Below are 27,509 nucleotides of genomic sequence, written 5' to 3' on the forward strand. Positions count from 1 at the left end.
ACCCTTAGCCTAATTCTGTTCTAAAAACTAAGTGCCAGTGATTGTATATAGAGATTCCTTTCTTGAATACTTGTTTAGCACATCATTTGAAATATGATGTAAAAATCAATGCTAATAAATTCTTTAAAAAAAAAATAAACATAGGGGTACAAGACTCTTTCTGTAAACTGACTAACGCTCCTTCAGATACATGCCCGATGCTGGAATGGGTGATAGTAAAGTAGATGTGCTTTTTATTGTGTTTTGGTTTTGGAGATTCCATACTAACTCCTATAGTGGTTGTAGTAGTTTATAGTTCCACCAACAGTGTATGAGGTTTCCTTTTTCACTGGCAACATCTTTGATGCATGGCATTCCAAATACATTGAAAATGAATGTTAGTGTAGTTCTGACTTCAATTTCCTTGCTGACTAAGGATACTGAACATTTCTTCACATGTCTACTAGCCATTTGTGTTTCTTCTTCTGAGAACTGCCTGTTCAATTCTCTAACCCATTTATATTAGCTAGATTATATGTACTTTTGGTGCTCCAATTTTTTAGCTTTTTATATATTATGGATATCAACCTTTTATCTGTTGAATAACTGGCAAAGATTTTCTCTCACAGATTTCTCTATTGGTACTGGAAATTGTTTCTTTTCCTGTGCAGAAAGTGTTAATTTGATGTAGCTCCATTTGTCAATTTTTATTTTCAGAGCAACTGAGTCTTATTCAGAAAATAATTGCTTACCCTTACTATTTCTAGGAATTTCCCTATATTTTACTATAATAAAAATTTGAAGTCTATAGCCCGGCAGGGTGGTTCATGCCTGTAATCCTAGCTACTCAGGAGGCAGAGATCTGAGGATTACAGTTCAAAGCCAGCCCTAGCACTTGAAAATCTGACTCTTATCTCCAATTAATCTCCAGAAGTGACACTGTGGCTCGAGGGGTAGAGTACCCTTGAGCTGAATAGCTCAGGGATAACATCCAGGCCAAGGGGAGGGCGGTAGCCTAGAGATGAACAGCTCAGGGACAGCGCCCAGGCCCAGAGTTCAAGTCCCTTGACAGACAAAAAAAAGTTTCAAGTCTCATCACTTGAGTTTTTTGATCCATTTGGAGTTGGCTTTTATACAGGGGAACAAGAGAGTTCAGTTTCAGTCACTGCAGGTTATCTATCTGATGTCCCAGCACCATTTGTAGAAGAGGCTGTCTTTTAAGGTGACAGCTACTCAGCCACATGGATAAGGTCATTCTGAAAAAAGCTAATGGAATAATTATTTAAATCAATCACCCATCCTTCCTTCCTTCCTCCCTTCTTTCCTTCCTTCCTTCCTCCTTCCCTCCCTCCCTTCCTCTCTGATTTTGCCAGTCCTGGGGCTTGAACTCAGGATCTGGGCACTATCCTTGGGCTTTCTCAAAGCTAGCACTCTACCACTTGAGCCACGGCACCACTTCTGGCTTTTTCTATGTATGGTACTGAGGAATCAAGCACCGGTCTTTGTGCATGCTATGTAAGCATTTTACCACTAGGACAAACTCCTAGCCCCAATATGTTCTTCTCTTAACAATACTTTGGAAACTTTACCTATATTGTATCTACTAAAGCCCATATTGTTTCTGTGGTTAAAAACTCCGTGTTAATGTTCCTTTAAGAAGGGCTGTCTCATGAGACTTGTCAAAAATAAAAGGAGTACCCATAAACTGACTTGCTAAATTGAAACTTTGTGTAACTATTTAAGATAATTTTTAAAATAATTTTAAAACGAATTTTCGGGTGACAAAGTATCACTTCACAGTTTGCTGCCTTGATAGACAGAAGTAATTATTTTATTTATTCCATAATTACATAAAAAAGAAATACAAACTCTGAAAAATGGCAGGCTATGCAATATTACTTTGGGATAATGCCAAAAGGATTAACTGAGTATTTTAATTTTTAAAAAAGCAAGTAGATCCAGATGTGTCATGTTATGTCTCTCCTATTTTAAATGTTTGTCAGAGAGGCCAGGCAGACAGGCTACTGGTAATGTGCCAGCCTATTGTGGACAAAGCTCTGAATTTGATTCTCTGGTAACACACAGAAAAAGTTAGAAGTGGTGCTACGGCTCAAGTGGTACTCAAGGACAGTACCCAGGCCCTGAGTTCAAGCCCCAGCCAGGCGCCGTGGCTCACTCCTGTAATCCTAGCTATTCAGGAGGCTGAGGTCTGAGGATCAAGGTTCAAAGTCAGCCCAGGCACAAAAGAACCTGAGGCTCTTATCTCCAACAGGAAGTTGGGCTTGGCTCAAGGGTAGGGTGATAGCCTTGAGCTGAAGAGCTCAGTGACAGCACCCAGGCCCAGAGTTCAAGCCCTATGACAGACCAAAAAATGTAAATAAATAAAAGTAACCACAAGGGCCAAGAGTTTGGTCTAGTGGTAGAGTGCTTGCCTAGCAAGCAAGACGACCAATTTCAATTCCTCAGTACTACATAATGGAAAAGACTGGAAATGGTGCTGTGATGATTACTGCCTCCTGTTATTGAGGAGGCTGAAGCTGGAGGACTGTAGTGTGGGACCAGAACACAGGAAAAAGTTATCATGACCCAATCTTCACACATAAGACAGGCAGGAGACCCTATTCAAAAAATAACTCCAGTAATGGCTAACAACAACAAAAAGTAACCCCATGGGTTTAAGTACAGGTTGTTTATTTTTGTGCAAAACATTTAAGACTTACATTGAGCAGCTTAACACACTATGAGACAGTCATCTGTAAATACTACCCTATAATATAAGTTACAACTTTCGTTCTTTGAAAAGTTCGATACCATGGTAATCGCTGAATGTACAATTTGTCCAAGGGAGTACATATACTGAAGAAAATCAGTACTGGGAAACTGTGGTTTAAATGTGTCTTCTACTCACCTCTGTGCTCCCTGAGACAACAGCTTTGTCCACGTTCACTAACAATGGTTCTTCCACGTGGCACACACCCAATGACCACTCCACACAACGATGATGAGCCCAACAAGTGCCTGAAACAGGAAGACAGCAACATATAAAGGTCAAAATAGCAATACAACGCACGGAGACATCAAACTTCAAAGGCAAGTCTATAAATACACCATGTACTCTGTGTCTATGAAGGCATCACACTAGCCCTTCCTGAGCTGTGCTCCAGACAGACGGGGCAGCCTCAATGCCAATCTGGGAACTAGACAGGAATGAAAAATCTCCAGACAGAACCAAGACCCACCAAATCCAAATGCCTGTGGTGTGACCCAGTAATACACATCTGACAGGCTCCAATTCTTACATACAGGAAAGTCTGAAAACTAATGAGTTAGTATTTCTTTAAGAAATAAAATTAATGTCTAGTCATCTTATTCAAATATTACTTCTTTAGTCTATGTAAATGAAAAGACATTAATATTTTGTTTATGACAAAGGAATATATGGAAAATTAATGTTGCATACATTTTGCATTCTGAGCAAAGGCACACATTAGTTATCAATAACAGCTCAGGTCTTTAATTTTTCACCACATAGCACCTGAACCACATCAATCACTCTGAAGTTTAACTGAAACATAACACAGACCTAAATTCCCAGCAGCACCATATTCTGAGTGTGAGTCACTCTACTGTTAAAATAAAAATAAAGACTAAACTAGGCCTAGTGGCTCATGCCTGTAATCCTAGCTACTAAGGAGGCTGAAATCTGAAGACTGTGGTTTGAAACCAACCTGGGAGAGAAAGTCCATGAGACTCTTATTTCCAATGAGCTACCAAAAAGCCAGAAGCAGAGTTGTGGCTCAAGTGGTAGAGGGCCAGCATTATGCAAAAAAGCTTAGAGACAATACCCAAACCCTGAGTTCAAGCCCTAGAACAGGCACATACAGAGGGGCCTGCACATGCAAGCGCACACACGAATGTGTGAATACACACATATCCACATGCACATACACACATGCGTGTGCACGTGTACTCCTGCACGCACACATACACAAGGGGGGAGGAAATGCTCATATAGGGAAGAACAACTGTCTTTCTTCCTCACAGGAAATATACCCAGCCTTACGTGTTCTCATTTTCACATATCCCTTTAAGAACTTCTCTTTCCTGGGGCCAGGAGTTTGACCTAGTGGTAGAGTGCTTGCCTAGCATGCACAAAGATCTGATGGGTTTGATTCCTTGGTACCACACACATAGAAAAGGCTGCAAGTAGTGCTATGGCTCAAGTGGTAGAGGTCTAGCTTTGAGAAAGCTCAAGGAGAGTGCTTAGGCCCTGAGTTCAAGGCCCAGGATCAGCATACACACAAAAAATAATAATAATAAACAAACAAAAAACTTCTCTTTCTTAAATCGTCAAGCATCCATGGCAATATTATCTACATCAGCGTAAACACAAGTTTTTATAAAGATCTTGTCTTGTATTGGCACTGAGTAGATTTTAAATAAACTAGATAAACATGACTCAAACTTAGTACCTGCCGCTTTCATTCACTGGCTAGCCCTCTCCCAACTGAGCCACCAACCACACAGAAAATTTCTTTAATCTAGTCAGGTATACTTAATAGTGACTACTTTTATGATATGATCCTAGTTACTTCTAAGGGGAAAATATTTACTATGAAAGACTTGCCACTGTGCTAAAATTTAAATGTTTCCCAAATCAAGAGGCAACTGTTACTGAAGAGAGCCCCTACCTGTAGGATCAAATAAGGCTTGGACATCAATAGCATCTGGAAGGCCAACCAGACTGAGTTCATCCCACAATTTTCCAGTCTGGTCTTCTGAAGCTGTCTGGGTACTCACACTGACACAAGACACCACATTTTGCTGAGGAGATCTTTCTCTGCAAAGAAAGTAACATAAGATATACAACTGTGAAAGTGGAAATAAGCAGAAAACATTTCATTCTGTAACAATTTAAGTATAATTTAAGTACAATATACTACCAAATCAAAACTTTTAGTATGCATCTGTTGATATTACTCACAGTATAACATAAAATCATTTCATGTAAGCAACAACCAAGTGTCCCTAAACCCTTAAGTATTGAAATAACAACTATAAATTTAATTTTCCCGTGTCTTAAATGTACTTTAAAAACTGACTCATTCAAGGGAAGGGAGTTTGGCCTAGTGGTTAAAGTGCTTACTTAGCATGCATGAAGACCCGGGTTCGATTCCTCGGTACCACATATATAGAAAAAAGCCGGAAGTGGTGCTGAGGCTCAAGTGGTAGAGCTCTAACCTTGAGAAAGTCCAAGGACAGTGCTTAGGCCCTGAGCTCAAGCCCAGGACTGGCAAAAAAAACCAAAAAACAAAAAACTGACTCATTCAAGAAAGGAACCATGTTTTAACACATAAAATAGTACTTTATCTTAAAAGAGATCTGACATGGAGCCAGGAATTTGGCCTACTGGTAGAGTGTGTTTGCCTAGCATGTGTGAAGACCTGGGTTCGACTCATTAGTACCACATACACAGAAAAGGCCAGAAGTGGTGCTGTGTCTCAAGTGGTAGACCTCTAGTCTTAAGAAAGCCCAAGGACAATGCTCCGGCTCTGACATCAAGCCAAGGCTGGCGACAACAACAACAAAAAGAGATCTGGCATGGCAGAAGTGGCTGTTAATTTATGTAAAGAAGGATTGCTATCCAGGGAAAATGACAACAGGTAAGGTGGAACTTTCTATCCTCTCCTGGACAAGTCTCAACAGCTGCCCTGTGACATGACACTGCAAGCTGTGTTAATCAGTACTATACCCTCACAAAGCAGAAATAAAAGCAAAAAGTACAAGAGCTACTAAGGGTACAGGGAATCATAATCATCACATTGCTTCAGTACATAGTAGTATATAATAGTTAAAATTATAGCATTAAGAAGTGATTATTGGATAAAGTATCTAGCATGTGGGAGATGGCTATTATATTCAACATTAAATATGGGAAACCAGATGACTACCACTAAAGCTGAAATCTTTTCCTAATACATACTATTTAACTGATAACTCTGGATTAAATCATTACTGAATGAAGATCATAACTCACTGCACTTTGTATGAGGGGCACTAAATTTTTATGTATCTGGAACCACTGAAAAAAAAGTATTACATATTTCAATAAGTACATTTAAATGCCAAATCATTTCAAAAATAACCAGTTTTTATTCAGCATCAGAAATGCACAAAAAAGTTCAACATACAGTGCTACCACCTTTTGATTTGGGGTTCTATAAATGGCCACTGAAAAATAAGAACTATTTTTTTCCTGTAAATGCAATCTCCATTCTACAAACATACTGTTCACTGCTGAACATTATTGTTTTGGGGGGAGAAAAAAAGACTAACATTTTGGGCAGCACTTGTGGCTCATGCCTGTAATCCTAGCTATTCAGGAGGCTGAGATCTGAGGATTGCAGTTGGATGCCAGCCTAGAAAAGTCTGTGAGTCTCTTATCTCCAAAAGAAGTGGTGCTGTCGGCCAGGAGTTTGGCCTAGTGGTTAAAGTGCTTGCCTAGCATGCACAAAGACCCGGGTTCAATTCCTCGGTACCACATACGTAGAAAAAAGCCGGAAGTGGTGCTGAGGCTCAAGTGGTAGATCTCTAGCCTTGAGAAAGCCCAAGGACAGTGCTCAGGCCCTGAGCTCAAGGCCAGGACTGGCAAAAAAAAAGAAAAAAAAAAGTGGTGCTGTGGCTCAAGTGGCAGAGTGCTAGTCCCAAGCCTATCAAAACTAAAGCATGGCAGAGTGCAGCTTTTGCATGAATGACAGGAGAGAGGTAGATGCAAGGACCGGTGAGACAGCCAACTAGTAGATTAGCAGCCAGGTCCTGAACAGAGGTATGGTGGTCAAACTCAACCTTCTTATCTTGAGACTGGCTTCTATGTAAACGTACACAACATCAGATGTCATTAGGTGACATTTAAAATAAAGAATCCTTGATTCAACATTTAGAGAATATAATAAGGCACAGTTATTATAAAATAAATTTTAAAAATCTTCCTTTGTCATGTTCTTTAAAAATTAACTGCTATATTTCATTACTACAATTTATTTTTGTCGTTATTTAACTATCCAACAACTACCAAATTTTCTAACTCTTCTTCATTAATGGACTTTTTGCCATTACTTAATAAACATGTGAGCACTTATGTAACTTTCATTAAGCCAGTTATTTTTACACATGAAACTTTTCACTAAAAAATTAGCTTCAGTAATAAAATAACTAAGCAAATAAAGCCAATTTCTAATTCCCAGGCCAAGATTTTATCTAATTGCCACTATTTAAGATAGACTATGAAGATGTATTACTCAGTCAGACCATTAAATTTCCTGATTAGTAACAAACATTCTAAGTTTGTTGCACTCTTTGATATATTCTATTAACATATGATTACTCATTACTTTTAGGTGGCGCCTACATATAATCTAGCTATGACCTTCAAAACTTTCCAAACACAACCTTCCCTGCTTCCTTAATTGCTCCACCTTAAATTTTTTAATAAGAGTCTTACTTGTTATTGTTTCACTTCCTCCTATGAGTTAGTTAGGGCCTTGGCAGACATTCAAAACAATGAGCCAATCAAATTAGTACAGCACAACAATGCTCAGTATTTCAATTTGGATATAAACCCAATAAGCACTCAGCGATTGCACCACCACCCTGAAGAACACAGCTGGTTAAGACTTTCAATCTAGATTAATTTTACACTTTCTCATCAATATAGAAAGTTCTCTTACCCCACCAGCAGAGTTGCATGCCTATATTAAAATGACCTTTAAATACAATTGTACAAAAACATTGAAAAGGCACATGAGACAAGAATTTTTTTTTTGGGGGGGGGGGGTCATGGGGCTTGAACTCTGGGCCTGGGCACCGTCCCTGAGCTCTTCAGCGCAAGGCTATCGCCCTACTCCAGAGCCACAGTCCCACTTCTGCTTTTTTTTCTGGAGACAAACTAGAGATATAAGTCTTCAGTTCTTTTAGTGCTCGAGCTGGCTTTGAACTAGGATCCACAGATCTCAGCCTCCTGACTAACTAGGATTACAGGCATCAGCCATGACACCCAGCATAAGATAAGAATTTTATGTAACTACAATATGAATAAAGACATGTAGCAACAATACAATTTATTTTTAAAAAGTTATTTATATAGGGAAAGGGAACTATATTATGATTAAGATTTTATAGGACAGCTCAGTAGTCTAAAACATCAAGTAGATAAATATATTAATAAAATGAGGACATAAGTAAAAAAGTGAATAACTGTCATGAAAGACCCAAATTGGAAAAATAAGGCTAGTTCTGCTATTATTATTACCGTCACAAAAACAACTAAAACTCTGTTTAGAAGGAGGAAAGGAAATTCTTTGGTTAGTTTTTGCCTTCTTTCTATTTATGAATTCCTTCTCAGTTTATGTTATACTCTAAATTTTTCTCCAAAAAATTTTTTTCTTGTCAAACTGATGTATTAATGCACACTGAAGTAAAAAAAAAATTCTGAGAAAAGGACTGCTGAGTTAATAATGACTCACAAAGTATTGTCTGAATGTGAACTATATGGGAAAATGTTGGGCAGTTATCAACCCCTATGTGAGTTTTTTATAAACACTACAATTAAAATAAAGTAGATGGAGTCTTATTATTCCATATCAACAATTTAAATTCAGAACTACTTACTTTCTCTGTCCTTTTTGTTTTCTAGGAGCAGAATTTTGCATTTTCTCACAGGCCCCACTGCTGCTGTCATCAGTGTCCTTGGTAGGCAGGTGGTTTTTCCAAGGTAAGACAAGTCCAGGCGTGACTCTAAATTGTTTTAAGTCTCCTTGTCCTAAGGAACTCTTCTCCCCACAGTAACAAAAAGCACAGAGCTGTTCACTACAAAAAATGAAAAAAAGAGGAAGGCAAATGAAGGAAAGTCTCTATTCAACAACTTTTAGTAACAGACTCTAGGTACTTCTACTTAAAAAATTATATTTATTTTTATAATTCTGTGATTATCACAAGAAAAATGAATTTCTATCGACAATTCTCCTTTTCAAGAATATCTTATAATTCTACAGAAGTAGACAAAAGCTGGGTAGAATATTGGTGTTATTTGCTAAGATGGGGAGGCCAGGGAAAGAGCAGGCGCGTGGCAATGTTTCAGGCAGGACTTCCACAAAGACATGTTAAGCCGACAGACACAGGAGTCTAGAGTTCAGTGAAAAAACCAGCACTGTAAATGCAAATGTGTTTATTTCAAGATAATCCAAGTATCCCAAAATATTAATAATTTCCTTTTTTGTTCATTGCCTTAAAATAGGGCCGAAAAAATAAAAACCTCAGTCAGGTGTGGTGGCTCATTCCTGTAATCCTAGATTTCAGGACGTTGAGATCTGAGGATTATGGTTCAAAGCCAGCACTGGCACTAAAGTCTGTGAGACTCTTAGCTCCAATTAATCACTAGAAAACCAGAAGTGGCCCTGTGGTTCAAGGGGTAGGGCGGTAGCCTTGAGCTGAAAAGCTCAGGGACAGTGCCCAGGCCCACAGTTCAAGTCTTATGGCAGAAACCCCCCCCAAAAAAAAAATTAGACCTCAAAGCTGAAACTAGACACTGACAACAGTACTATGGCTCAAGTGGTAAAGCATAAGTCTTAGGCAAAATAAGAAAAGCTCTAAGACAGTGCCAAAGCCATAAGTTTAAGCCCCAGGAATGGCAAAAAAAGAAAAGAAAAAAGAATGGGAGCAGGGTATCAGGGGTCACATATCTTAGAATCCCAGCTACTAAGATACTGAGATCTAAGGATTACAGTTCATAACCAAGCTGGGCAGGAAGTTCTGAGGGACTCATCTCAAAAGCTGTGAGTTAAGCTGTGGCTCCAGTGGCAGAGTACTACCCTTGAGCAAAGAAAATGTCCAAGAAAGCTGGGAGGTAGCTCCTGCCTATAATCCTACCTAAGATCTAAGAATTGGGGTTCAAAGCCAGAACAGGCACTATAAAGCCATGAGACTCTTATCTCCAATTAATCACTAGAAAACTGGGAATGGGGCTGTGGCTCAAGGGTAGTGCATAGCCTTGAGCTGAAGAGCTCAAAGACAGCACCCACGCACAGAGTTCAAGCCCCGGAACCTCCCTGCCACAAAAGAGAAAAAATCTCAGGGAACAGCATCTAGTCCTTGAACTCAAGCCCCAGGACCGCCTCCTCCGCCCCCAAAAAAATGATAAAGAGAAAAATAAGTAAAATGGGAGGATATGACAATGAGGGGAGACATGCTTAAAATATACAAGATGTAGGGCTGAGAGTATGGTTTAGTGCTGTGTTTGCCTAACAAGCACAAAGACCCAGGTTTGATTCCTTGATATGTGGAAAAATAGCCAGAAGTGGTGCTGAGGCTCAAGTGGTAGAGCTCTAGCCTTGAGAAAGCCCAAGGACAGTGCTCAGGCCCTGAGCTCAAGCCCAGGACTGGCAAAAAAAAGTGTGTGTGTGTGTGTGTGTGTGTGTGTGTGTGTGTGAAAATGGCCATAATAAAATCCACTATCCTATAAATTAAGAGAAGAACTAAGGAGTAAGAGTAGAAACATCAGCATGGAGGTTCAGCATCAAACGTGGTTCTAGGCAGGTGCCATGGTCATGACTTGGCCCAGGCACAGCACAGCACAGCCTTCTGTCCTTGTCACAGTCAGCCAAAGCCACATCCTAGCCTAACGTACCATCACTGAAGCCCATGGTCACCCTGGACCACAAAGACACACACAGGTTTAAAACCACTGGATAATGAAATCCCGTCCACATTAACATCTTAAACTCACCTCCCAGAACTTTCTCTACATCCAAATCACTGCCTCTTTTTTTCTCTTTTGGTCAATAATCTCTAATGCAGTTTCTTTGTTTTCTAACCTGATTTTAGCTTCCACCCCAACAGAGACGAGGGAGTCTGCAGATTCCTCAGGCGCAGGCTGCTGCAGAGCTGGGGCTGGCTGCTTGCTGCTCTCTGCGTCTGCTTCAGCATCCTCTTCGGCAGACTGCTCTTTGATTTCTGCTCCACAGTAAACAAGAGAACATGGAGTCAATCATTTGTGTGCTGAGGTCCATCGCTGATGCAGTTATCTATAATGCACACCCAGCACTGAAAGTAACAAACAAGAAATGACAATACTTCACCAAGACAGGAACAGTTTGTGTACCGAAAAGCACTGTTTATTTCTGCTTCAACAAAACTATAATCAAAATAATGTAAAACATTGTACATTTTTCCTTGTGCCAAATTTCCTGTGCCTCTGAATTCTCAGCCCAATACTAACTGCTTAGAACCTTTTCAAAATCCTAGTAGTTGATATACAAAACATGATGTCTTTTAACATAGCTTCTTCCCTCCTCTCCCCCCACCACTTAAACTCTGGGCCTGGGTACTGTCCCTGCGCTCTTCAGCTCAAGTCTACCACCCTACTCCTTCAGCCTTATTGCTACTTCCAGTTTTCTGGTGGTTAATTGGAGATAAGAGTCTCAGGGACTTTAGTGCCCAGGCTGGCTTTGAACCCTAATCCTCAGATCTCAGACTCCTAAGTAACTAGGATTACAGGAATGAGTCACCAGGCCTGGCCTATAGCTTCATATTTCTTTAAGTTGAAGTTACCATTAATTTAAAACATTCATGATACAGTTTAGTTAATTAGTCATTCTAAAAGCTAAATACTTGAAAAGATCAGTCCTTCATTCTACTGTACTTTACAGTTCTCCTCAGGGCTGTAACCGTAAATGCCCTACATATCTTTTCAGAAGGCAACCTTGACACCTAACATGCTTCTCTTTAAAAAAAAAAAAGAAAGAAAGAAAAAAAGTGGTATGTTCCCTCTGTTTTTCACCCTGTGTTACCAGAGTGAAGGGATGCTACCTCTCTATCAATGCATGCAATTCATGTTCTTGGCTGGAACACAAAGATTTATCAACTGAAAACATTTAAACATTTCTACATTTTCCCAACACCAATCTTAAAAGTTCTTCAAGCTGCTCTTCTGCATTTTCCTATCCTTTTACCACCAACTTCATGAAATGACACTTTGGAACAACCAAACTCCATCACCTTCCTCCTTTTACAACATGCCCATCCTATAGTAACTGTTGTCATCACTACTCACAGATGGCAACATAATTAATAACAATTCAGGAGCTTCAAAATTCACTTCGAATCTTCCTCAGGGAAAAGCTTTTCTCCCCACACACACACACACCAGTCCTGGCGACTGAACTCAGGGCCTGAGCATGGGCTTTCTTTAAGGCTAGAGCTCTACTACTTGAGCAACAGCACCACTTCCAGCGTTTTTATCCATTATGTGGTAACAAGGAATCAAACCCAGCCCTCTATTTCTAATTATAAAAAGTCCATGGATGAGTCAGGAGTATTTGCCTAGCATGCCTGGGTTCAATTCCTCAGTACCACAAACATAGAAAAAAGCTAGAAGTGGTGCTGTGGCAAATCACTGGCCTTGAGAGAAAAAAAAAAAAAAACCAACGACAATGCTCAGGCCCTGAGTTCAAGCCTCACGACTGGCAAAAAAAAAAAGGGGGGGGGGCATGGAAACAAGACTTGGAAATATAGGAACAAGTCTCAGCTATCAATTTACCATATACTACTAATTATTCAATATTAAACAAAATCATTTCTTTTATTTAGTCATAAAATTAGAAAACAGGGTTCGGAATGTGGCTTACTGGTAGAGTACTTGCCTAGTATGCATGATGCCCTGGGTTCAATTCCTCAGAAACGCATAAATAGAAAAGGCCAGAAGTTTCAGGCACAGTGGTTTATGACTTAATTCTAGCTACTCAGGAGACTGAAATCTGATGATCGCGGTTCAAAGCCAGCCCAGATACTAAAAACCCTGAGACTCTTATCGACAAGTAACCACTATAAAACAGGAAGTAGGGCTGTGGCTTGAGGAGTGGGGCAGTAGCCATGAGCTGAAGAGCTCAGGGACAGGGCCCACGCCCAGAGTACAAGCCCCATGACTGACAAAAAGAAAAAGAAAAGGCCAGAAGTGGTATTGTGACTCAAATGGTGGAGTGCTAGCTTTGAGCAAAAGGAGCTCAGGGACAGTGCCCAGGTCTGGTTCCTTTTAGAACCCTAAATTTGAATACAGCCTACACACATCCCTTACATTTTTCCTTGAAGAACTTAAATTGTCAACCAGGTTCTAACAACCTTCCTATGCTGTCTGTACATCTAGTCCTGCCATGTTGCAGACTGGCTGGACTTGGGGATCTTGAATCCAGGGCCTGGACATTGTCTTTGAGCTTTTCTGCAAGGAAAGCACTCCATCAATAAGGTATAAGCTCCATTTCCTTTTTTTGGTGGTTAACTGGAGTTTTAAGAGTCTCATAAACTTTCCTGCCCAGGCTAGTTTCATACCATCATCTTCAGATCTCAGACTCTAGCATGACTAGAATGAAGGCTAAGCCACCAGCACCTATCCAAATCTCCCTGCCCCCAACTCCTCCCCCACCTCCCCCCACTCCTGCCTGTTATGGTGGTTGATTTCAGGGCCTTTGCTTTGTTCCCTGAACTTTCTGCTCAAGACCAGCAGTCTATCTAGCACCTTAAGCCACCATTTTACTTCCATTAAGAGTCTCACTGAGTTTCCTTCTATTCTAAGCCTGATTTCCTGGTTTTTATACAGCCACTTCCATTTAATTTCCCTATGTTTGTCATAGGTGCCAGTGGCACAAGCCTGTAATCCTAGCTACTTAGGAGGCTGAGATCTGAGGACCGAGGTTCAAAGCCAGACCGGGCACAAAAGTCTATGAGATTCTTATCTCCAATTAATCAAATGTATCCATAAACTGCTTTGTTGAATTACAATCCTTTGTACAACTACTTAATATGTATTTTTGAAAAAATAAAATTGGATCTTACAAAAATTTACAGATTTTGGGGCCGGGAATTTGGCCTAGTGGTAGACTACTTGCCTAGCAGGAACAAAGATCCAGATTTGATTCCTTGGTACTACATACATAGAAAAGGCTTGAAGTGATACTGTGGCTCACATGAAAGAGCTCTAGCCTTGAGAAAGTCCAAGGCCAATACTCAGGCCCTGAGTTCAAGCCCCTGGACTGGCAAAAAACAAAAACAAAAAACACCCTACCGATTTTACAATAAAACTTTTAGTTTATATATGACAAAAGACCACAAGACCAAAATGAATACATCACAGAGAGAAAATAGATGCAATTTCTATCACCAAAAAGTACCCAAGTCCACAATATGTGAAAACAAGCCTAGGACAAAAATCCATATGTTCCTTTATTCTTTTCAAGTTTCAAGAGAGACTGCTTCTGGCCTCATCAGACACATTATTTTCCAACTTCCTTGCAGCTACTCATGTCCAGTCTATGTCAGTACAATTGCTTAGAAGTGACCTTGCCATTTTCTATCACGTGAAAGGAAAGCGCTCTGCTGTTGGCTAACTTATATCCCCCTTTCCTATGGACTGGAATGGGAAAAGCAGCCAACAAGGCAGCACTCCAGAGAAGTACAGCAGCAGAAACCTGATCATCAGCAAGCAACACAGCTGAAGACTCATCAATCAGGAGCTACCACGGACATTATAATGCATGAGGAAAAAAATGTAGTTTTATGTATGTCACTATTGTGTCTTGAAATCTGTCACAGCAGAGTCACTCACTAGTTAACAAAGAAGTTAGAAGTGGAAGCTGGGCACTATGATTCATGCCTATAACCCTAGCTACTCAGAAGGCTGAGATCAGAGGATGCAGTTCAGAACCAGCTCAAAGCCAGCCGGCCCTTAAAGGCTTGAGACTCTTATCTCCAATTAAGCACTAGAAAAGCAAAAGTGGGACTATGGCTCAAGGGGTAAGGCAGTAGCCTTGAGCTGAAGAGCTCAGGGACAACATCCAGGCGCAGAGTTCAAGCCTCAAGACCAAAAAAGAAAAAAAAGAAAAAAAAAAAAAAAAGGTTAGGGGCCGGGAGTTTGGCCTAGTGGTTAAAGTGCTTGCCTAGCATGCACGAAGACCCGGGTTCGATTCCTCGGTACCACATACATAGAAAAAAGCCGGAAGTGGTGCTGAGGCTCAAGTGGTAGAGCTCTAGCCTTGAGAAAGTCCAAGGACAGTGCTCAGGCCCTGAACTCAAGCCCAGGACTGGCAAAAAAAAAAAAAAAAAGGTTAGAAGTGGGAGCTGTCAGACAAAAAACTTAAGCAGTTTGTCAATCAAGCCGCAAGACAATGATAGTGAAAATTAAGAATTAAATGGCACTTTTCATACTATATAAGAATTTAATAGACCAGTAATCTGCAATAATTTGGAAAGCAGACTGTACAAACAAAAACTGTAGCTCTAGGGAAATCATAGGTTATTCTGTGTTGCCTGATCTCTATCTATGGCTTTTACCACCAAACAAAATAAAGTTCTGAAGGAAATATATCTTCTGCCTGCTTATTATTCAAAGCACTATTAAGTGACCATATATAAATATGCCATGATGGAAGCAATTTATTCCTACTCAGAATACTCCAGAATACATGTGGGAATATCTCCATTTCTTTGTTTTTTTTCTTTCTTTCTTTATTTTTGGTCAGTCATGGGGCTTGAACTCTGAGCCTAGGTGCTATCCCTGAGACCTTCAGCTCAAGGGCATCACTTCTGGTTTTCTGGTGGTTCATTGGAGATAAAAGTCTCATGGACTTTCATGCCCAGACTGGCTTTGAAGCCCGTTCCTCAGATCTCAGCCTCCTGAGTAGCTAGGATTACAGGTATGAGCCATCAGCGCCTGGTACCATTCTTACTAAGTAGTAAAAAAGAGGTAGACAGAAAGAGGAAAGAGATTTTAGAATGGGGCCTAAGCATTCACAAATAGTAAGACCAAAGGAAGATATTCTTAAGGGGAGGAGCAGAAAGGCACAATGCCTATATACATCCAATTATACAAATTAATATTTATTGAAATTAACTCCAGGAAATGAAAACAAGAGGGTTTTTTCCCCCCTTTTTGCTGTCTTATTTCCTTTTCGCTCTGTATATTTATGCCTTTGGGAGGAGGGTAAGGGTTCACAGAAGTGGAGGGACAAAGAGGAACAAACACAGCCATGGTACTCACTGGACACTTGAAAATGAATTAGAGAACCTGTGAGTGAGGGTGGGAGGGGAAAACTGGGATAACATGACAGAAGGGGTGATACTGTCCAAAAAGACCTGCACTCTTTACCTGATTTATGTAACTGTAACCTTTGACATCACCCTTATAACAATACAAAAATTAAAACAAAATGAATGGAGGCGGGAAGCCGAGAGAGCTCCATTGCGGGGACTAGCGCCGCATTCTGTGAGCACCAGCCCGAAGCTCTTCCCTCCAAGGTTCTGCCCCCTGCTATTACGTGCTGCCTACCACTTACTATCGCTAACCTTGTTTTCTTCTGGAAAACGATGATAACCTTATTTTTATGCCTCCTTCCCCCAATCCAGCAAGAAAAGGAAAATGTCTAGTATTTCTAACGTATTTTAGAAAGTTCTAATTGTTACAACCAAGGAGAAAAAAAGAATAACAATGTCTGTATTTCTGTCTCTCTACAGAAAGAAAGAAATGGAAATGTTAAATAATTTAATTAATGGGAGGTTAATTGGTTTTCAGGAGCATAATCTTTTAGAATCAGGCTTTCTGGGGATGACACGGCTTGAACTTAGGGACTAGGCACTCTCTAGAAGCTTTTTCTGCTCAAGGCTAGTACCCTACAACTTTGAGCCATAGCACTCCTAATTATCTGGGAATTAACTGGAGATAAGGGTCTCATAGACTTTCTTGCCTGAGTTGGCAGTGAACTGGGACCAGTCCTCAGATCTCATCCCCCTGAGCAGCTAGGATTACAGGTGTAAGGCATGGGCGCCTAGCTTACTTTTGTATTTAATCTATATTAAAAAACAGGGTTTCCAAAGTTTTAAAACTCCAGTTATTTTATTGATTATATATATTATTTAGTAAAAGAAATTGAGTCCAAACCACTTGTCTCCAGGACGACTGTGGCAAAGCTGGCTTTGAGAGTCCATCCTGTTCTACTTTTTCTGCTATTAATGATACTAGTTGAACCCAGGTTCCTAATCTAGATCTGCTAAAGAATCAAAGACTGATGAACTTTGGTTCTCTTTCCAGATTGCATTTTAACTTTTTTTCAGGAGATACTTTAACATGTTTTACTGTTAGTATAAAGGTGATGTATGAAAGGATTGGTTACAGAAGTCAGGTGACGAGTACATTTTATTTATTTTTTGAACAATGTTACCCTTTCCCTCATTCTCTCCCAGTTTTTCCTCATGAGTTTCTCACTCATAACTTGTATAATTCACTAATCCAGTGATTACTATTGCTGCATCTGTTCGCCCTTTTTCTTCCATTTCTGTGTCCCCCTTACCCTCCCAAAGACAGATAAATGAAAAACAAGGGAAAGAAAGCAACAACAAAGGAGAGATGACCACTTACTTCAATTTCTGGAGTTCATTCGATAAATATATGATCAGAAGCACATTTGAGAAGGTAATTTCATGAGATAGATTCATCACAGCACTTGTCTTTGAGAGAGTTTAGTGATTCATCTCATCTTTCCAAATGGGACAGTAGTCCTGAAGATGAATTTCCTGCAGCTTCTTGGCTATATAGTATGGTAGAAATCTGTAGTTTCTGAACCTTGCAAGGAAAGACTGTGGTACCTAATGATATTTAGCTGAATGGTTATTAAGGGTAACTTTTTTTTTGGTGGGTCACGGGGCTTGAACTTGGCCAGGGCGATACCCTTGAGCCAGCCCTACACTAGAAGCAAGCCCCACTTCCTGTTTGCTTGAGGTTAATTGGAGGTAAGAGTCTTAGGTCCTTTTGTGCCCCATATCACTCTAAACTATGATCCTCATATTTCAACCTCCTGAGCCGTGGCTCACACCTGTAAGCCCAGCTTACATAGTTCACGTTTAACTCACTGTCTACTGAGGACCACTGCTACACTTTTTCAGCTTTTTTCCCTCAAGTACTGTACCCTACCCCCTAAAAAAAACAGACACATAAATGAGTCATGCAGAAAGGAAAGAAAACAAAAACTACAACAAAGAGACCTCATTTCTGTATCTTCGAGTGTGTGTGTGTGTGTGTGTTTTTGTGTGTGCAGTTTCTAATATATATTACATATTATATAAATACAAAGAGGCACATAGCCATTTGTGTTTCTCCCCTGAGTATCCTCTTCTGGTCTCTCTCATATCTGAGTGTATTTTACATCTAACTTCTGCATGTAAAAGAAAGTGCCATTTGTCTCTCTGGGTTGGCTTGCCTCACCAAAATGATTTGTTCCAGATCCATCCATTTTCCTTGCAAATGACATCTCATTCTTTCTAATGGCTATAGAAAGTTCCATTGTGTGTGGGTACCACATTATGTCTGACCTCTTCATCTACTGTAGGGCACCAGGGCTGTTTCCTTATCTTGAATATGGGTATAAATGGGGAGGTAGTGACCATGGGTGTAAAAGTATACTGATGGCATCCTGGCTCATGATGTTCTGGGCAGATGGCCACGAGCGGCTGGGTTGTAGGGAAGAGCTAGTTTTCTGAAGAACCTCCATACATCTGTCCAGGAGACGGTACTAGTTTATAATTCCACCAGCACTGCAATAGGAGTTCTTTTCCTCACATCCCTGCCAACATTTGCTGTTCGAGTTCACAGTGTTGGCCATTCTAACTGCTGAGATGGTATCACGGGGATGCTTTGAGTTGCACTTCCGTGGTGGCCAGAAATAATGAGTATTTCCTCATGTTTTTCTTCTGAGAAGTCTCTCCTGCTCCTTTGCCCATTTAGTGATTGGAAGGGATTAGTTCTTGAGGTCCATGTATACTATGGATATTTGGCCTTTGTCTGATAAGTCACAAAGGTAAATTTTTTCTCCCAATCTGTTGGCTTTCTAGCTTAGTAAGCATCCTTAGCTATACAGAAACTTTTATTTTGATGTAGTCCCACTTTTCAAGTCTCTCTCCTGTTATACCCCTGCACTCTTTTCAGAAAGTTTCTGCCTAGACCTTTGAATACTTTTTCATTCTTTTATTTACTTTATTTGTTTGTTTGTTTGTTTGGTCAGTAGTGGCACTTCAACTCTGGAACTGGGTGTTGTCCCTAAGCTCAAGGCTACCGCCCTATCCTACCCTACCCTTTTATTCTTTAACCAATAAGAAAAAATATTGTGAATTCTTCCTAAGAAGCAGCAGTTCCAGCTACACACAAGAGAAAAAAATATCTTTAAGTATATTAAAGTATAGATAATAATGGAGCCCATCTTGAAATATCTCTCTACATCAACAAAAGACCTTACTGTCAAAGTAAGGACAACTAAACTAGTGCTTATGTCTGTACCTCTTCTCATAGCCTTTTACTCTTCAAAACACTGTCACAGGGCCGACAGTTTGCCCTAGTGATAGAGTGCTTGCCTAGCATGCATGAAGCACTTGGTTCAATCACTTGGTACGATACACACAGAAAAAGTCGGAAATGGTGCTGCGTGCTCAAATGAGCAAAATGCTCAAGGACAGTGCCCAGGCCCTGAGTTCAAGCTTCAAGCTGGCAGAACAAAAACAACAAAACCCACTGTAATATTTCAGCAGAAAAATACAACAAAGACTGCTATGTCTGAAAATGATGTCACCAGGGATGGAGCTGCCGTCCACAGGTGCTCTGCGTGAAGGACTAGCGATAACCTATGCTATCAGTCATCTACAATCCTCGCCAAATATGCAGATGGAAACTACAGCTAATGCCGTATCTAGAGAATGAAACAGTCCCAGTTTAGCTCCTCAGTCACTCTGTAAAATGTTTGGCTTCCTGGGTGTTCCTTCTTCAAACTACCTGCAGTCCACACTGGTAGAAACTACAACTGACATTTTTCCGACTTGAAATTCTTCAGTACAGGTGTTTTGTTTTAAATAAATTACCCAGGGCATCTTCCTCCTTAATTAAAATTTGACCTGAAGATAAACAATTATTCATTATCACAAAATGCTCTGAAGTCAAAAAAGTGGAGGCCACTACAACCTGTGGTAGGGACAATGGGCAGAAGTTCAACCCCCAATCTTAGTCCTACCTGTGGTTAAACTTTTGCCACTAGATGGCACAAGTGCAGTGATAACTTACTATGAAGAACTCAATCATGGAAAGTTTCTAGAACCTAAAGACAGTTTTCACACACTTCAAAACCAGTACTACTTTTGAGGATATAAAGCAGTTCTACTCTCTGGCTTATGTATTTTCATTCTATCTCTCTCTCGTTTTTTTTTGTTGTTGTTATTTTTTTTAAAACGGACCCAGCACTTGAACTCAGATCTAAGCACTGACCCTGGGTTTCTTCATGCAAGGTGAGTAATCTACCACTTGAGCCACAGCACCACTTCTGTCTTTTTCTGTGTGTGGTACTGAGGAATCAAACCCAGGGCTTTGAGCATGCTAGACAAACACTCTATCACTAGGCCATATTCCCAGCCTTCTTCATCTCCCTTTTATTTCTTTAATTAAGAGAAATAATTCTTAAAGGTAAAAACCTTCTATACACAGACCCTTACTAACTAACCATTTCTATGGTATAAAAAGTATAAATTTTAAAAGTTGACTTTTAATAAAAGCTAATGCTGGGGGAAAAAAATCTAAGGCTTGGAATCTGATGGGACTCTCAACAGAAACATCCCAGCTACAGCAAAAAGTGAAAATAGGAGAATAGCTATTTACCTAGCATACTAAGGTAGACTGGGCAAAAAACTGGAGCCTATGTCAAAAATAATAAGGGGGACCAAAATTTTGGCCTAGTAATAAGAGTGCTTGCCTAGAATGCACCAAGACCTGGGTTCAAGCCACAGGAACAAAAGGATAAAGATCCAGATCGGCCTGGGTATAAAGTGTTTCTTGCTTTTTAATCCATAAAGATGAGTATCAAGACTATTTCAAAGAGCAAGCCAAGCATGGTTAAAAAGTGTAGGCAAAAGTAAGGCACGGAGTGGGGCAGGGGTGGAGAGTAGGGTGCTAGGACTTTATCTGAAAAAGTAACTTTTAAAAAGGCCTGGGGTCAGGCTGGGAGTTTGGCCTAGTGGTAGAGTGCTTGCCTAGCATGCATGAAGACCGGATTTGATTCCTTGGTACCACATACATAGAGAAAAAAGCCAGAAACGGTGCTGTAGCTCAACTGGTAGAGCTCTAGCCTTGAGAAAACCTAAGGACAGTGTTCAGGCCTTGAGCCCAAGCCCAGAACTGCCCCCCCACCCACCCAAAAAAAGCCTGGGGTCAAGTATATCTAACAAGTGCAAAGCCCTTAGTACAAATCTTAGTGCCTCCCCGCTATACCCCCCCCCAAATTAAACAATGCAATCCAGATATCCACTGAACAACAAGTGATATCTGGTGATGCCTGAAGAGCAGAACTGTGCAGTCAAGCTTGGCCTGAATTACGGTCCTACAAAAACCATGAGATATACTTATTTTAAGTCACTATTTTAGGAGTTGACTGGCTATGTAGCAAACAGTAACTGAAATTTTTTTGAAAAATCAAAGACCAAATATTTATAAATGTGCTTCTAGCATCTCATTACTCTAGGATCTAAAATTTCAAAGTACTAATTCAAACACTGAAATTAGCCAAGACAAGAACAGTGCACACAGTAGGGCTTTGCTTCAGTCCACAGGGCTTCAACCTACCACATGGTATCTTTGTTTTTCTCTCTCAATAAACAAAGTTCACCATGTAACCAAAGTAGAGAGCCTGAACATTCTGGCAGAGAGCACCACCATGCTGCTATAGCTAGATATAAAACACACTAAAAACTAGTGGGAAAAGTGCCGGAATAAAAACTTATCAAAAAAGAAATCTCAATTTTAACTTTCCATGGCAATACAAACTGGGGAGGGAGGGAGGGAAGGCAGGCTGTCAAATTTCTAAGCTGCTGGGCCAGGTGGCTCATGCCTGTAATCCTAGCAACTAGGGAGGCTGAAACCTGAGGATCTAATTCAAAGCCAGCCCAGTTCAAAGCCAGCCAGGACACTAAAGAATCTGAAACTATTAGCTCTTATGGCCAATTAATCTATAAAAAATGGGAAGTAAGGCTTGGCTCAAGGGTAAGGTAGTAGCTTTGCACTGAAGAGCTCAGATATAAGAGTAGGGTGGAAACCTTGAGTTGAAGAGCTCAGGGACAGAGCCCAGGCCGAACTCAAGCCCCATGACCCACAAAAAAAAAAAAAAAAAAGAAAAACGAAAAAGAAAAATTAAGCTATATAACCAAGCTTTATCATTGTGACATACTACTATAGCCTGGTATTAATTAACAGTTGTGCTTAAACTGTATAATGGGTTGAGACATCTACATTTAAACAATGATGATCACTAAAATTTCTTTCTTGAAAATGAAGAGATATATAGGGTGTTAAGACAAACGTACATATTTTAAGCTCATGCATATAACCATTTGCTAAATCATTAATGGACCAAAAAGTAACTGAATTAAAGTGATCTATCTATGTATCTATCTATAAAATGTGTATGAAGCTTTGGAATAACAATTTATGTATCTTATTAGAGGAAGACTCCCATCTTTTCTGTGACTGAAAGTCACAACTAAATTAGAGCCAATGGTCCTTAGATAACAGCTGAAAGTAACATTTCCAGGCCAAAAGATAATCTAAGATATTTACACCTAAGTCCAGGCAGTATGATGCGGTAGTTGGGATCTTGAATATCCCCTCAAAAGCCATGTGGTAAAGGCTTGGCACATTGTTAGTGTGTGGTGACAGGCCTAGTGAGAAGAAGTTAGGTGCTCAGAGGCAAGCCCTTGAACAGGCTGCCATTCACAGCCCCTTCCCCTCCTTTTGCTTCCCAGCCACCTTTAATACTCAGCCCAGGATGCACTAAGATGGCACAGGACCAAAAGCAACAAAAATTCTTATTTCCAATTTGCCTAGGAAAAGCTGGAAATAAAGCTGTGGCTCAAGTGGTAAAGTGGCAGAGGAAAAAAAAACAAAACAAAAAACTAAGAACTTTGTCTGTCTCTTTTACACACACACACACACACACACACACACACACACACACACACACACACGAATGGAATGGACGAAGGGTGGATAATAGGCACATGGAAACTAAAAAAGAAAGGGGAGAGGGAAGGACTTGTTATCTGACTAATATAACTGTAATCCTCTGTACATCACCTTTAAAAATAACAATGCCGATTATAAAATATTACAGGTGATCTAGAAGTGCCATTATGAGCTCACATTCACCAGTGTGTGTGCATACAGAATTGTTAGTGACTCATTAAAGCGATTAACCAATTATTCCCAATAGAAGCTACATGAAATATTATGTCTACAGCCTGTATTTTGTTTTCCCAGTCCTGGGGCTTGACTCCTGGCCTGGACACGGTCCTGGACCTCAAGGCTAGTGGTCTGCCCCATGAGCCACAGCTCCACCCCTGGCTTTTTCTGTGTATGTGGTACCAAGGAATTGAACTCAGAGCTTCATGCATGCTAGGCGAGCACTCTACCATTAGGCCAGGCTCCTGGCCCAGAAAATGCTGTTTCTAATGAGCAACAAGCTCAGCAGAATTTTGGATGATATTTAAGAGGACTCAAAAGGAAGAGTCTGACAAGAAGCTCTCACTAGTAGAACTATGCTAACACTTAAAATAACCCCTCCTAAACCACTCATTCTCATTTTAATTAATACTCTTATATTGTACATGTTAAAGAAGCATGTCAAGAACAGGTTTACATTAACCTATACGCAACAAGAAGAGGTTAAGAAAGCAAGCAACTTGAGTATGCTTTATAATTGACTAAATACATATAAAACTCTTCTATGTTTGGGTTTACTTGTAAATTGTTGGGTTTTAAATTTATTTGGATTATTTTTATTGGTCCTAAGGCTTGACCCCAAGGCCTGGACGCTGTCCCTGAGCTTTTGTTTTTCATATAAAAAGGCCAAGTTATTGCGGAAGTAGATGGTGAAGTGAAAAGCCAGTTACACCATGCGGAGTAAGGCGCTAACGCTGTGACTACGGTGGTTCTCATGTTGGGTTTTTAAGGGCAAAACCCATGGAGTCCAGCCTGGCCCCACACAGGTGGGATTGTCACCTATATAGAGGGTCATACAGTCAGCTCCAGCCACACACAGGTAGCCAATAGTGTTACAGCCTAGTGTTTGAATTAGCCTATCACCTTAGTCCTCCCAACCACAAACCAAGCAGATATCCCACCTTATAAGGGGTGGGGATAAGATGGCCCCTCCCTAGAAGGGCAAAGATGGCTGGGCTGCTTCACCATTGTGGGCTTTCCACAATGGGGTGGGGAGCTCTGTTCCTGAGCTTTTAGACTCAAACCTAGTGCTCTACCATTTTGAGCCACACCTCCACTTCTGGTTTTCTGGTGGTTAATTGGAAGTAAGTCTTGTGGACTTTGCTGCCAAGGCTGGCTTCAAACTGCAATACTCAGATCTTAGTTTCCTGAATACCTTAATCATACAAGCACGAGCTATTAGCACCATGCTTAAATTGGTTTCAATATTGGTTCTTCTTCCTTCTCACTATTCTCTTTACTCTTCGTATTCATTAAAAACTAGATGGTGGGGCCAGGAGTGTGGCCTAGTGGCGGAATGTTTGCCTATCATTCATGAAGCCCTGAGTTCCATTCCTTGATACCTTACACAGAAAAAACTAGATGGCACTATTTCAATGACAAAGACAGAGCAATGAAGCCAGTCTGGTGGCTCACACCTGTAATCCTAGCTACTCAGGAGGCTGAGATCTGAGGATCAAGGTTCAAAGCATGGACACAAAAGGACCTGAGAGTTTATTTCCAATTAACTTCCAGAAAATAGGAAGTGGAGCTTGGCTCAAGGGTAGGGTAGTAGCCTTGAGCTGAAGAGCTCAGGGACAACACTCAGGCCCAGGGGTAGGGTGGTAGCCTTGATGTGAAGAGCTTAGGGACAGCTCCCAGGACCCAGAGTTCAAACCCCACGACCCAACAAAACCACCAAAAAAAAAAAAAGAGCAATGACTAATAATATTACTTCACTGTAAAAGTCCTATGTTTTTGTGCACATGTGCACACACACGTGAATACATAAAATCCAGTTATGAGGCTTATTAGTTGTATGAAAAAAATCTGAAGTTCAATTTTGTGGTGATGTTCCAAGGACAGTAGACATTAAAAAAATACACAATGAAAACCCCAAAAATGTAACACTGTTCAGTTAGGGAATCAAAAAGTTGCTATTTGTCTTAAGTATTCTAGGTACTAGGGACAGTGAACAAGCCCGGTCATCCATCACATGATGCCGACATTGTACTAGGGAAGGTATGCAATAAAGACACGGAAAACTCTGCCATATCTGTGAAATGACAGGAAAGAAAATAGTAGAAGAGGTCAGAGGACATTCTCATCGTGATGGAAATGTCATTTAAAGCTTTAAAAAGACTTTTGTCTAGTATTATATGGAATGTAAAATTATATGAAAAAAACATAATGGAGAATTTTTAACTCCTATATCTGCATGGAAAGCAAGAAATCTTTTTCTTTCTTCTGTATTTTTCCCTGTTCTAATCCTGATACCAAACAAGCCTTTCCTACAACTTTTCAAACAGTGTAAATAAATAAAAAACTAATGGAATGTTTATGAATTCAGTTTTACAGAAAACAGTGCACTTAGAATTTTGCACTTCAAAGCTTCATGTCATCATTCTAACTTATGCATGCATACCTTATTAGATAGGAAGATGAGAATTGCCAAATACCTGAAGACTAACCACATGTGATAACCATAAAGTATTCTCTGGGAAACTGTAATTTTTAAAAGATAAAAAACTTTCTCTTAAAAAAAAAAAAAACCAGTAGGCCAGGAGTTTGGCCTAGTGGTTAAAGTGCTTGCCTAGCATTCATGAAGACCCGGGTTCGATTCCTCGGGACCACATACATAGAAAAAAAAAAGCCAGAAGTGGTGCTGAGACTCAAGTGGTAGAGCTCTAGCCTTGAGAAAGTCCAAGGACAGTGCTCAGGCCCTGAGCTCAAGCCCAGGACTGGCAAAAACAAAAAACAAAAACAAAAAAACCAGTATTATGGACATAGTATTGGAAATATAAACATAACTATATAGACATAAAAATTTATGACTCTACAGACATGTTTTATTACACATTAATATGTATCTATAACAGAGAAACCCTTAACTTAATTATATTCTAAAATCTAAGTGCCAGTTGTTGTATATAGACTCCCTGCTTGAATACTTGTTTGTTAAACATGTCATTTGAAATATAATGTAAAAATCAATGTTAATAAATTCTTTAACACAAAAACTGTACAAGATTCTGCAAGCATCAAGACGTTTGTCAACTTAATACAAAAAGCCTAAAAATGTCCAAACTCTACCCAACTATTGAAATCATTCCTAGACTTTCTCATGCACAAATCCTCAAATATGATATAATCACACTGCAAACTTCTTACACACTAACCTACAAATTCTGTAATATTCTTTGAACAACATACTCACTTTTGTGAGGATGCACAATATGCACTAACACGAATAAGGATAATTAAAAGTCCAGCTGACCAGAAATTGTTTAACCCAGAATCCCATAATAGTGTTGCTAATTAGATGTGTTTTTCCATTATATACATATTATCCAAACAAGTTATAAATACTTGACGATTTGTAATTCAAAAGTATACCATTAGCTCTGTCTGTCAGGTTGGTTCTTGAACTCAGAGCATGGGTGCTATCCCTGAGTTTTTTTTTTTAATGGCCTGAAGCATGGGTTCTTATCATGAGAGCCTCAGGGAGCCAGGTGCAGTAGCTCACGCCTGTAATCCTAGCTACGCAGGAGGCTGAGATCTGAGGATCAAGGTTCAAAGCCAGCCAGGGCAAGAAAGACCTTGAGACCCTTATTTCTAATTTATCACTAGAAAAGTGAGGCTGTGGCTCAAGGTAGCCTTGAGCTAAAGAGCTTCAGGGACAATTCCAAGGCTTAAGGGTAGGGCAGTAGCCTTGAGGTGAAGAGCTCAGGGACAGCACCCAGCACCAGAGTTCAAGCCCCATGACCAACCCAAAAAAAAAAGTCTCAGGGGCTTTCCTGCCTGAGCTGGCTTTGAACCAAGATCTTTCGATCTCAATCTCTTATGCAACTAGGATCACAGGTATGGGGACTGACACCCAGCATAAATTATTATATTAATGGTCTGAAATTACTGTTATTTCTAATATTAATTTTGTAATAATTTCTAGAGCCAGGAGTTTGGCCTAGTGGTAGAAACAGAGAAGTCAGATTTTCACTTTGTCTAATGGATCAGGCAGAAGAAAGATTTAAACATTAGTATATAGGCAAACATTAAAACAGTATATTGCTAAGCACAGTACACAGACAAATACAAATTATTATGATTTTTTGATACCTATTTCCACAATAGTTTCTGTTTCTGGTGTCTCCAGCCCATCCGTGCTATCCTCATCTTCCACTGTGGTTTTTCCTCTACTTCGAGGCCTACAGCA

The 27,509-nt window shown here is 40.1% G+C and overlaps 1 protein-coding gene across 10 annotated transcripts in view; it reads right to left on the minus strand.

Moving 5' to 3' along the window:
• The window catches only part of Kmt2c (lysine methyltransferase 2C), a 203,292-nt gene that overhangs the window by 129,060 nt on the left and 46,723 nt on the right, over positions 1-27,509 (minus strand). For all 10 annotated transcript variants that reach the window (XM_090333583.1, XM_090333576.1, XM_090333579.1 and 7 more), the window contains exons 2-6: positions 27,413-27,501; positions 10,848-10,986; positions 8,647-8,844; positions 4,671-4,819; positions 2,888-2,997 (exon numbers count right to left, since the gene is read on the minus strand). In XM_090333583.1, coding sequence (XP_090189709.1) covers positions 2,888-2,997; positions 4,671-4,819; positions 8,647-8,844; positions 10,848-10,986; positions 27,413-27,501 — 685 coding nt within the window. The remainder of the gene's footprint in view (positions 1-2,887; positions 2,998-4,670; positions 4,820-8,646; positions 8,845-10,847; positions 10,987-27,412; positions 27,502-27,509) is intronic.

Source organism: Megascapheus bottae, chromosome 5 (genome assembly GCF_031878675.1).
Source record: "Megascapheus bottae isolate mThoBot1 chromosome 5, mThoBot2.hap1, whole genome shotgun sequence".
Lineage (NCBI taxonomy): Eukaryota > Metazoa > Chordata > Mammalia > Rodentia > Geomyidae > Megascapheus > Megascapheus bottae.